At 41.0% G+C, this 13,347-nt stretch overlaps 1 protein-coding gene across 1 annotated transcript; it reads right to left on the bottom strand.

The window, feature by feature from the left end:
* Nucleotides 1-1,126: 1,126 nt before the first annotated feature.
* stk24b (serine/threonine kinase 24b) lies at nucleotides 1,127-10,779 on the bottom strand. Its single transcript, XM_083887747.1, has 11 exons — nucleotides 10,120-10,779; nucleotides 7,984-8,214; nucleotides 7,675-7,731; nucleotides 7,044-7,152; nucleotides 6,560-6,717; nucleotides 5,681-5,866; nucleotides 5,420-5,568; nucleotides 5,192-5,315; nucleotides 4,856-4,924; nucleotides 3,553-3,689; nucleotides 1,127-3,460 (listed from the first exon to the last, which is right to left on the bottom strand). Exons 1-11 carry the CDS (start codon nucleotides 10,159-10,161, stop codon nucleotides 3,421-3,423), a joined length of 1,302 nt encoding a protein of 433 aa, XP_083743873.1. The 5' UTR covers nucleotides 10,162-10,779; the 3' UTR covers nucleotides 1,127-3,420.
* Nucleotides 10,780-13,347: the final 2,568 nt, after the last annotated feature.

The raw sequence follows: 13,347 nt of genomic DNA, 5'->3' as shown, positions 1-13,347 counted from the left end.
TAGTCTTACATAGTGTGGTGGCGTACACACACACACACACATACACACACACAAACATTCCAATATTCTGTATTTATTTGCAAGCACAGTGTTGTATGTATTGTAATATATTGTCATTGTTTTATATGCATGGATGCCCCACTCTTTTATCACCTGCTCCAGGTTAGAAATGTAGCCCCAAAAGTAAGCAAAAACAAATGCAAATCAGTTGTGGTTTTATTTAGCCTATGTAATATAATTTCAAATAAAGGTTATTTTTCAGCCTTATGCAAAATGATGTCAAGTTTGCATTATTTTTGTTCATAACTAGTAGATATACAAGGAAATACTGCTTTTAGCTACTTCATAAATGATGGAATTACTTCTGCCAAGGAGGTTATGTTTTTGCCGGAGTTTGCTTGTCTGTTTGTCTGTCTGTTATTTAGCAACATAACTCGAAAAGTCACAGATGGATTTAGATGGCATTTTCAGGAAATGTTCGCAATGGAACCAGGAACAAGTGATTACATTTTGGGTGTGATCCGTGGACGCTATCACTGGTTACAACACTCGCTGTCTGACCCAGGTGCGCCGGCAGGGTCTTATTTGTAGGCACTGTGCTGAAAAAATTTTTTTTTCAGCCATTTTAAGTTTTTTTTTGGTTGTTGAAAAACTACCTTTTGCATTAATAAACTTAACAATTAACGCAGCAGAACAGCAGCTCTCGTTTTCCACACGAGCTATAAATCGAGGTATTCTCTATGGACATTGGTGGTTTGATAATATTTAACCGAGAGAGAGAGCACTCATAGTGTTTATATATACACTTTACCACACTGTAGATACTCTCCTGTATTTTGCAAGGTTGACAAAAACCCAGGATGTGGATTCCTTCCTTTGGCCATAACCTATATTTAACAGAAACTTCCATTCAAATCTGTGGGTAACTTTTTGAGAGAAATACAGCTAAAACAAGACATAAATAAAGTCATTAGATCTGTTTGGATTCAATCCCAATCACATTACATCAGTCATGGAATAAAAATCACACGAGATGAGCAGGACACAAAGCTCTCAGTTACCATTAGATCTTTATTTCTCATGTCACTTTGAAAGCTTACAAGGAGCTTACATTTAACTTGGGATTTCTCAAATGACACAAGCAAAGATTATATACAGTACTATAAACTGTCAGCTATGATAAAGGAGACCAAATGTACACATTTTGTAGTCATTTTCTGTAGCATATGTTTTTCTGTAAGGTATAGATATTTTTGCCAGAGGCAAGTGCCCATATCCATAAAGCATTCCATATTTCCATACTTAACTCTTTGCAGTTATAAAAATATCAGATATTTCTTAATTTCTTTCAATCCCTGTGTTGACAAGTGATGCGACTCCTCAACATTATTGCTGCGTTAGCACAGTAGTAAAATTCTGGAACTCTTAAGTAAACATTTATAGTAAAACATGGCTATTAGCAACTTTTTTTTTTCTCCAACGTTTTGTGTCTTTTTTCCTCCTACAGGTTTCTTTAAATACTCGACACTTTCAAAGTGCAACAAAAATAAGAACTGAAATTAGAAAATAAAAAAGGTGCAAATCATACTACAGACATCTGATGAAAGCATAAAAGCGGACATGGCACTTTTATAGCATGGTGTGGAAATTAGAACACACATGAGGAAATAAAGATGGCGTGGATTTCTGCAGCTTGGCTTGTCCTGATACACATTTGAGTTTGGCCATGAGTAAGTGTCTACAGTCATTCCTCAGCCCCACTTTAACATTTGCAAATGACGCTGAGGAGAAATTACAAGCCAAAGAAAGACAATACTTAACATGATAATACCGTTCCACTGTTCATCGTGGTCTCTCTGTTAATTAGCTCCACTTGCTGTTGTTAAATAAAGAGCCACTGCTGACACATCTACTTTAAAACTATTTTAAAAACTCACTTTAAAAGGTCCAGTGTGTAAAACTGAGGTGAAATGACTTTCATTTGGCAGAAATTGATGATGATACAATCACCTGATCATATGAAATGTTTTTCATTAGCCAAGAATGAGCTTTTTATATTTAAATCAGAAGACGGGTCAGCGCCATTTTAGACCACCGCGTTTTTACAGTAGCCCACAATGGACAAACTAAACATCTTTCAAGTTTCGATGCTAACTGAAGGCTACATAGGTTCTCCAAAACACTTGGAAGGGAAGGGAGGTGAGGGATATTCAGCTGCAACATGCAACTCCACCAATAAATGTAGTTCAATTTTATACACTGTACCTTTTAATTGTCTAAACGTAAGTACAGAAAGGAGTCCACCCCCTATCCTGACAAAAAATACTTCTGCTTTGTAACAAAGTTAAGCTCAGTATTCAACGATTTAACAGTTGATTGAAATAAAAGACTGGATATCAGTCACTTGGAAAGAAAACACTGAAATGAGTTGCAATGACTTAACACGTAAATAAAAAACAGAAAGAGTCTGTGATGAAATGCCAGAACGTAGACATGTGTGCATCTTAAAAAAGGCAAGGCATTTTCTGTTTCGCTCTGTCAGAGTAACGTCTGAAATCTTTAAATATCTACTTTTTATCTTTCTTTTTTTTTCAAAACATCATCAATATCTACAAAATGCGCATGACCATTTTGTACACAGTGATTAATTTGCCTCGCAATGACAACTTGTAATCATGTACAGCATGGTGACCCCCCCTCCCCCAGTCCTCCTCATCTTCGTCCCTCTGCCTTCGAGGACAAAGTCCACTTAAAGCACTTTACCTGAGGTTTCATTAAGAATGCTGCAATTTGCCTTAACAGGGAGTCTTACATACGCAAGAGCACACATGCACACACACAAACACACGCTGCGCGCACTCAGAGACACTCTCTCGCACACGCACATACTCGCACACACACACACAAAGATATATCCCTGCAGGTTCATCAAGCATGCTTTCAGAGGTTGTGGGGATGTGAAGCCTGCATTAAGAAGGGGCTCAAGTCTCATCTTGGATTTGCAGGAGATCTTCGGGCTCCTTGTTGAGCTCACGTCTCCAGAGCCCACAGTCTGACTTGGCTGTTGTCGCATTTATTAGGAGCAGGTTAAGCTGACTATGAGTCTTGTCCCATCACAGCCAAATCGATGAAAGGGTCTACTGCTGCCTCCCACATTTTCCCCCAACCCACAAGTGGCTAAAAGAAGCTCTCCAGAGTTTCTCGGTCATCTTTAGCTTTGGAGTTCAGTCTTTTTTCTTTTCCTTTTTTTGTGTTTTTTTTTTTTACAGGGTAAGATACCTCACCCCCCCACACAGGAGTTAAAAGAGGTCAGCTGGTAGTGAAAATGTTGACCCCTAACATGAAACCCTGTGGTGCTGAGGGAGTGTGGAGGTGGGGGCCTGGGAGAGCAAGAGCAGGGCCAGGGCAGAGAGTCAGTTACTATGGAGAGGAGGAGGAGGACGTCCTGCTCGTGGAGAAACTGTGGAAAGACCAGAGATGAGATTGCAGAGATGAGTAAAGTTCAGCAAATAATCTGCTTTTTACCAGGAGAAACCAGAGAGGAAGCATTACCTCTGGACTCTGTGGACCATGTGGGCCACCAGGGAGTCGGATATGCCGGGATAGGCCTCCTCTGCCAGCAGGATGGCCTCCCTCAGCTCATCCAGGACCATGGGGTTTCCATTCACCTGCTCCTGTCTCGCCTTCAGCTGGGAGAAAGGATACAAGTAAGAAAGGTAGAGATTTGGTTTAGTAAGGGAATAACCCAAACGCCAATATAATCAGGTGCAATATCCAAATTGAAAAACTTCAATTATTCATCAAGTGTGACAAAATAGCATTGTGGTAAATTCTAGTGCTGCAGAAATGACAAGTCATAACAATTTTTAATTGCTCTGCAATCGTAATACAGTATCTATTAAAAAAAAACAAAACACTTATTCACCATATTATGCATTTGGTCAGTGTGAATTTTATAGCTGTATTTTAACTAGGGTTGGGAATTTCACACATTTTTAGAGTCTATTGTCGAGGTCCACGTGAATTTTTTGTCGACTTTTTTTTTTTTTTTTACAGCAGCAGCAACAGCAGTGCTGTAAACTATTCTACACTGTACTACTTCATTTTAGGCTCAAAAACATGGCTGTAATGTCCATTATTGACAATCAGAACAGCAGTAATAAATATGAGGGGCAAAAAAAAGAAAAAAAAGCAGACTCTCTGCTGGAACGCGTGTCGCCAGACGGCTCAGGATTTTGAACCTGCGCTCGTTAGTGAAGTACAGTGATCCTGACTGGGTGAGATGCCGTCTTCATTTGTGTAGCACTTGTGTTATGTCCCCCACCCCCGTCCTAAATTTAAGCGCAACCTTGTTCGCACTGCACGCACACGCACACGCACACGCACACGCACACGCACACACACACACACACACACACACACACACACACACACACACACACACACACACACACACACACACACACACTTGAGGGAACGAGCCGGTGACGTGCGCACCATCAGCTGAGAGCGCAGGGAGCCTGGACAGCAGGATCACCTTTTCGTGCACAGCTTCCTCAACCTCCGTGGTTGTGAACTTTACGTGTTTGTGACACTTCGACTTTTTTTACTCGTAATTTTTTTGTCGAGGTGCGCACGCGTCGATTGTCAATCGATTTATCGACAAAAAAGTCCCATCCCTAATTTTAACCCAGGAATTTTGTGGAAACTGGCTGGAAAGGTTAGAAGATACATTTCAGGAAAATGTCAAAATGACAGTGACAATTGTAGTCTAATCCTCCTTATTTAGCTACAAAGTATCAAACAACTCATATATAATCCAGCCCCTCTGTTGTTTACCCATGTGGCTTCTTACCTCAGCTAATGCAGGAGAAATGACCGTAGCCAGGCTCTGTGAATAAGGCCTCTTCGGAATGTCTGTCGTCTGTGGATTAAATAAAGACATCAGAGAAAAGTTAACAGTGTTTACAGAAAAACAAACCATCTGCTTCTTGATAAGCATCCACATTATAAGGTAGGCAGTGTGAACAGAAGGCATATCCATCACCATTTAATCCTGGGTTAGTTGGAATAATGGAAAAAAGCACAAAATCATCAAGTGTGTGCCCTCAGTCTGGTGTTTATATCAACATTTAAATATTCAAAACAATAGTCTATTCTTTGTTTCATTTCAACCAGCAATCCATCTCACCTGATCTGTGCCCCCTGACTGACCCTCGCCATTCTGAAGCTTCTTGGGGTCCTTTTCTCGGATGGTGAAGATCCAGTCGTCGCTGCCAAAATCGTTACCTCCCGACGCCTGCCCATCCTGCTCTCTGATTGAACAGGTATCAAGAGAGGAAAGACATTAACAGAAAAGTAAAAACATAAGAATGGCAGAGGAATGGATGCTTCTTCACAACAGTGCACAAAAACGTACGAGTCAGACTCATCAGAACTGGACTCCGTCGTCCTAGACTGTTCCGCCTTCCACCTCTTGTACTTGTCCACCAGTTCAGTCAAGTAGGAGGTCTTTTTCGCATGGCGAATGATCAGCTTATGCTTCAACAACTCTTTGGCAGTTGGTCTCTAAGAAAAATGTGAGCACATGATGTCGTCAGGTGAATGCAGACAGAAAGGCTGAGCTATAATCCTGAGTAACAAATCCTTAAGTAGAATGAATGGGGAAAAAACAACTTACAAAACTGGGCTCTTTGTTGAGACATGCCTCAATAAACTCCTTGAGCGGTTTGCTGTAGTTTCCCTCCAGTGTAGGCGGGTTATTCTTTGGGATGAGGAATAAAACTTTCATAGGATGGAGCTCTGAGTGAGGTGGCTCACCTTTTGCCAGCTCGATGGCTGTGATGCCTAGAGACCAGATATCAGCCTGGAATGTGGAGGGAGGTAAACAATGAAACACTGATCAATCAATCTTTATTTATATAGCCCACAGTTTACAAAACAGTTTGTCTCACGGGACTTCACAGGGTTGGTAACATCCTCTGCCCTTAGACCTTTGATGCTGACCAACAATCAGAGCTACTTCTGTTTCTTCCCTAGACAATCATCCTCAACATCTTTCTTAGTTTTTGGAATTACATGCTGTACATCTTGCATTGCGGGAATAGAAAAAGGTCACTTTTTGAAGTGTGGTTGTGGGAGATGCACACCAACGAAGCTGTGCATGAATGTGTTCACTGCCTTATCTTGCAGATATGGAGCCTTTTCTCGCTGGAAACTTTAGTTTGTGTTGCTTTCTAAACCGCTCAAACACCAAAGTCCATAGAGAAATGCAGTGTTTTTACATCACAGGACATGGGGTTTTAGTGATCCACAAGACAGCAGTGGACCAGCAGCTACAGTATCCCAGTGAGCTAAAAATTCATTCTTTGGTGCAAGAGAAAGAGTTTACAAACTTCTGTTTTCACTCAGAAAAGGTAGTCATAGATTTAAGCAGGCATAGATTTTATGAGTTGAACATCCATGTCCCAGGCTGGATACAGGGGTAAACATGGCAAAGTCAGTACCTCATACAGCCACACTTCAAACTGATCTGTCCCTTTTAAAGCTTTAACCTCACCTTAGAATCATATGCCGACTGTTTGATGACCTCAGGGGCCATCCAGAAGGGTGTGCCAACAAAGGTGTTGCGTTTGATCTGTGTGTCGGTGAGCTGGCCGGCCACCCCAAAGTCTGCCAGCTTCACCTCTCCTTGCTCGGACAGCAGCACGTTGGCAGCTGTGGGGGAGGAGAGACTGGCGGTTTATGTGATCTGGCTAAAACTAGACACCCACTGAGTGAGACGATACAGTATGCTACTTCTTCAGACACTTCTGTCAAAGCCTTTTATCTGCATTGGCAATTTATTTAATAAAAGAGGATACAACTGTCAAAAGCCTTTCAGCGGACCGCTGCAGTGATCCCCTCAGTTCCCCAAAGACATACAAACTATATAATGAATCAAGCCCTGAGTGGACATCGATACCATTAGCGTGATATGTGATATTTGTTTGTGCTCACTGATGCAATTTAGTCAGCAGAAATCTGTGTTGTCTAGCAGCTACCTTTGATGTCCCTGTGGATTTTCTTCTCCGAGTGTAGATACTCCAACCCCTTCAGAATCTCCCTGAGGATCGTGGCAATCTGGAACTCATCAAGGGCACCGGGCTCCATCTTCAGGGGAAACAAAGACAAACAACATCATGAGGTGTAGAAATCAGCTAAACACAATATTTAGTTTATTTAAAATGTCCATTTGTACAGTAATATTCCACATTTTTGCTCATTTCTAGTTCCTTGCAACATCGTCTCTGAGCATTTCCTCAGAATTGTATGTGCATCAGGATGTTTTGAATACATATGTGTAAAAATCCATTGCATTACTTTGTCTTTTTTCTCATTTCTCCACATTAATTGTCGTTGTGTGATGAAGATTTGAACCACAATCAAATTCTACCTTGATTAAAACAAGTAGCTAATTTTTGCTACCTCTAGATGTCAGCAAAGCACATATTGTTTCAGTTATGAAAAAGCAAAACCAGAAATAAAACATTTTGTCACCTGCATTTTACATATAACTTTACCTGATTAAAGCCATATTACATAAGCATGACACAATTCATCCTGATCTATTATCTATAGATCATGGGGATGGTGGGCAGTACTTGACACCACAGTAAACCAATAATCACTTACCAAGTCTAATGCTGAGCCTCCACCTAAATACTCCATGATGATCCATAACTTTGTGTCCTGGATAGAGAGACAGAAAGAAGACAGTGAGTTGCCAGTAACCAGGAAAGGTGATCAATAAGCACTTCTGGAGGAAAAGATTATTTATTAAGGTAGTTACTGGCTTCATAAACAAATTATGACAACGCAGGCAGAAAGAGAGATATAATTGAGTCATGAAATTTAATCACTTGGAGATTCGACTTATAGGGAAACATTAAAGAGAACTTCCAGTGCATATTGTTGTGACTATAAATTAATAAAAAATATGACCTTCAGGTATGAGCCGTAGTACTTGGTGACAAAGGGGCTGTCACACTGGCTCAACACTGTGATCTCCTGCTGAATGTCTTCAATCTCGTCCTCAGCTTCCTCCAGGTCGATGATCTTGATGGCCACGACCTTCTGCGTGCGATTGTCGATGCCTTTGAACACCTCGCCAAAAGACCCCTTGCCAATGCGCTCCAGCTTGGTGAACAGCTCCTCCGGGTCCGCTTTGGCACTCTGGTGGTGATGGGGGACGGGGAACAAAACAGGGAGGAAAGGGAAGGGGGATCAAAAGAAAAAAAGGAGGAATGTTTGAAAGGAAACAAATGTTGGGAAGTAAATAGGAAACACCAGCGGAGAGGGGGGGGGCATTCTTACAGGATACATTAATTCACTCATTTCAAAACACCTTTGTTTTGTACAAAAAGACAGAGGAGATGAAAGGGAAAGAGTGTAAGAATTGGATAAAATAGAGATAAAGGGATTTAAAACAACGTATGTGCCTAATGTCCACATTTCCACTGATTCACATTCCAGGTCGTCACTGGAGTCAGTCCACCTGCATGCATGTGTGTGAATCTTGTGAGAAAGTAACTTAGGGCCTAATAGCTTCAGATAAAATGCTGAAAATAACTTTGCACAGTTGATGTGTGATTCTTGTGTGCTGAATTCAGTGGACTTGACCTCAAACACTACACATGTTGTCAAGCATTATTCACATATGCCCAAATGTAAGCCTCATCTCTTCACCATCTAGTTGTACTGACAATTTCAGTTTACGCTGTCGGTAAGTCTTTTGAGAGGAGGGGGAAAGCACACAGCATTTTTATGTGAGAAATATCTGCAGGAGTCTGACTTCTATGTTTAGTGATTCATTTTGTCAACACTGGCTGTTATGTCGTTCGAGAATTTTTGGCATGTGGACAGAGTTGATGCTACGGTTATAAATTAAACACCTTTTACAGCCAAAACTGACTGTTGTTGGCACACTGTGACATAATTATAAGTGATGTTGGGGACAAATTAGTCAGCAGTTATGCAAGTTTTATTAAAGCCTGTGAGACAAGGAAAAGCTCAACTTGACTGCTAAAGTGTTTACGAGTCACAAGGAAAAGTAAAATGTGTTCAGAACAACTGAAGCATGTTTCCATCCATTCTGGGGTAGAACAGTGCTGAATGTATATCTAAGTGTGGAATAAAAGAAATACTTTAACACCCACGGGTAGTGAACTAAAATGGCTTAACTCTCCAGAGGCTTATGTGAGAAACAAGAGCAGGACGCTGGGGGAAATAAACTTCCTTAATGACCTCTTTTGAACAAGGAAAGGGTCAATATGTCAGTTTTGAGGTCACTTTATTACGCTGGAAAGCTGGTTCTTTAGGTCACCAAAGAAGATCCTTTTAGTGACTTAAAACAAATTAAAGTAATACATTATTCAATAGTAAAATAAGATGCATGAGTTCAAACTGGAACATAAGCCTCCAGGCAAAAACTGATATTAAACTCAATATTTGACACATGAAAACACTGACAGCAAGTTTAATAGACTGCCTCTGTGTCCTGTATTTTAATGACAAAATATTTACAAACAAACTTCAGCTGACTGGCATCAGCCTCTGCAAGTTTTTATTTCAACTTATTGGGCCTCTTCCCAACAAAATGTTGAATTCGCAATAATTAACTTTCAGAATAGATTAGCCATCTTATAAGTGAACACAGGGAATACAACCAGATGCACACAGGAGATTATAAACATTATAAACAGTTCATTATTTTGCTTATAGGTACAACTCTAAAGATAGCAGCAGTGACTAGATCAAGGCTCATGTGTGCACCACAGTTATTTAACAGTCCAAGAAACCTCAAGAAGTGTGCTGCATTCATGTAAAGGGTGAAATATCGCAATATATTTTATGTTGTCCAATTAATTATAACTTTTAAATGCATAGCATGCATCCCCTCTGATTGATTTACATCAAAAACCTTTGGATTTGGGAAGATTGGATGCAAAGGAGTGCAGCAGCTTGGGTGCTGTAATGAAAGAGTTAGAAGAAGTGTGCACTGCGCAGTTCCCAAAGCTAAAACTGTGAGTCCAGACGTGGACATTGTGTTTTACCTCATGCAAAACAAAACGTTCTTACCTGCATCCCTGGAAGGGTCCCCTGCACGGGAGAGTGGGCCATGATGATGCTGCCTGCCAAGGCTGATACCTCCTCGGCTTCACTTGTGTTTACAATCCTTCAGGGCACCTGCTCTCACAGCCTTACCGAGAAACGTCTCTGTTGTGTTCACGTACAATTTTGAAATGTCTTTCTCACAAACGGGTGCACCTTTCTTGTGTCAGAACACCCCCCCCAGTCACCCAAAACAGCTGAGCAAGCCAACAAGCTGACGTTTGCTAATGCTAACTCTGAGGCTGCAAACAAGAAATCCGCAATGTTAGCTTGCTAGCCAGCGGGCAAGGAGGGTTTATTGGCTCCAATTTCCCACTCGGGGAAGTTACGCTGCAGCAGAAATGCCACTCCACGGAAACGAAGAAGTGATGAAAAGGTATTTATGTCACAATTATCCAACTGTCACTTCGTAAGCGCGTATACTCTCGCTCGCTAACGGTGTTGTCAGCTAGTTAGCATGGCTAGCTCATTGGCCAACTAGCCAACGCAGACGAGCAGATGCGCGTTCTGGCGAGCTGAACACCGTTTGTCTGCATGCCGCAGACCCAGACCCAGCCTCTTCACTCTGCTCAAACCGGTCTTCAGCAGCTCTACAGCTCCGCCATCCGCGCCACGGATCGCACGCCACTGTTTTTGTTTCCTCCCTCACTTGTATCCCGTAGTCTCGGCCATCTTGTCGGTGCCTGTGACGCCAGATTTGGGCGGATCCGGATCCGGATCAACAAAAACATCCTGACTGCTTCTCTTACAGACAGGTGCTGAAGCCAGGTGGGTCGTGGATCATACGCCCCCCATACATTTAGTGACGCTTCTGCAGATTCAGAGACAGTGAATGAATGCAACTGGGAAACTTAACCAGAACCACTCGGTCACTCATCTGTGTTTCAGCACGTGAGAATGTCTCAGTGACCCCAACATTCCACTGACTATCACAATACACACGCACTTGTAAAACACTCAAAGAACAGCAAGTTTTCCTTTCCTGTAGTTGACATTCATTGAATAAAATATTTCCTTGCACCAATATAAGCGGGAGAAGCTTAAATGTGTGTCCCAGTGGATCCAAATTGGCGCAGCAGCTGCGTTAATTAAAAACTCAATTGAGCTCGAAGTGGCGTTTCTCATGTTTGACCGCAAGAGGGAGCCAGCGCACAAACATCCCAGAAGTAGGCGTGATAATGTACTGTACTGTTCTGTACTGTACTGATACTGATACTTCACCCCAAATTAACATTATATTATACCTACAACTTAATTCTCCCTTGTACAAATTATTTAACTTATTCCAAACATGAGTATGGAGTTGATTATCTTTTTAATTAAATGTTGAATATTTGTGAATGTTATTAGATACCGACAATTAGTTATGACTATCCTTAATCCAGTTTCATATATATACAACAGGGGTGTCAAACTCATTTTCACTGAGGGCCACATCAGCATAATGGTTACCCTGATGAAACTGTCATACAGAATAAATGTAACTAAATGTAACCAAATATAATGTAAAATAAAGGTAACTACTCCGTAAAATATTGCTAAATCATTTTATTTTATTACTTATTCAGTTTCACTCGTCGCATGATGCACAATGATACACTGTGATCGCAGTGCCGTCACTTTGCGGGTCACACAATCGTCATGCATTGTGGGAAATGTAGTTTATGGTCAACGCACGCCTTAAAGCAGCTTAGACCTATTTTAACACCGATTTTTAAGACCAATTAATCACTCGCGGGCCACATAAAATGACGTGGCGGGCCACATCTGGCCCCCGGGCCTTGAGTTTGACACGTGATCTACAGTTTATCTCTGACTCGTCATATTCTATTCCAGTTGTAGGCACATTATCTTTATTTTCCCTATTCCATATTTCCCCTTATAGTCTCCATTGATCGAGTATTCGTTTTTCCGTAAAATGTTGAAATATGTTCATCAGTATTTTTCCAACCTGGAAATAATGATGTTCTTAAATGTCTTGTTTTGTCCACAAACCAAACTTATTAATTTTTAATGATTTAATTGTTATATGGAGCAAATAAACCAGAAAATATATCCACTTTTAAGAACCTGAAAAAAGCTTGATTCAATTCTTAAAAAATATTCAACCGATTAATGATATCACTTACTAAATTAACCCGCTATAGCGCTTCATCAAATAATATTGTCATTTTAAGATAGCTTAAATTAAGTTTTGATTATTCATGACATTATAGACATGTTGACCTGGTTTAGTGAACTAGATCTCTTTAAATTCATCTTAATAACGTACATTCTCAACATGATGATTGATTATGACGGTGATATCTATAATATGAATTCCTGATGTCAAAAAAATGTGGCCATTGATTGAATATTAAACTCGACTTCCCATTGGTCATCGACGGCTCAGCATCGCGTGCTGCAGCTGTAGAATCATGATGTGACGGTTTGGAGAACATTATTATTACTGCGGTGGCTGTCTCACTGTTCGCTGTGCTGGACACAGTAACTTCAATCAATGTCATACAATGAGTATTAATGTGTGAAAAGAGCCGATTATAGTAATGGTTGCGTCTGTTTATTCTCTTAAACGTCCATGTATATAATTCAGGCCATGATAGAGAAAAATCCACATGGGAGTTTCACTCAAACGTGACACACATTAGGAATCATTAGGAGGAGATTGCAAAAAAATGATTGTATGGTAATGGATGCTGTATTTTAACTAGATTACAGTGGAAATGACACAAAGGCATCCTTATGATAAACCGAATGGAAATGGAGCATTGATGTCGCGTTGAATGCGTATGTGGATTCAGACTCATTCAGCTGAAATACACCTACAAACGCATGTGTGTATTTCTATAAATACATACAGTATGTATGAAGGTGCAGTTGTGACAAATGTGCGCACAGCCGTGTGCGCCTCTCATCACCGACGCGTCCAGCTCCGCACGCGTGTAGTGGGAACCGCTGTAGCTCCCTCCTCCATGCGTAAATTATGTAGGGCAGGACGGCGATGCTCTGCTACCTCCATTTGAGAAAACCCGGCCGGTGAATGTGAGGCGAACACATAAATAAAGGAAGGAAGAAAAAAAAAAGAAAAAATATAGAAAGGGAGCAGAAGCAGCCACCCTCATCCTCAAGCAGCATTTGACAGAGGAGGAGTGGCGCATCACGACCTGCAAATTGTGAAGCCAAGGAGAAGAAAAG

The sequence above is a fragment of the Microchirus variegatus genome (genome assembly GCF_963457635.1).
Source record: "Microchirus variegatus genome assembly, chromosome: 1".
In the NCBI taxonomy this organism is placed as follows: domain Eukaryota; kingdom Metazoa; phylum Chordata; class Actinopteri; order Pleuronectiformes; family Soleidae; genus Microchirus; species Microchirus variegatus.
This window is presented reverse-complemented; position numbering and strand designations above follow the sequence as displayed.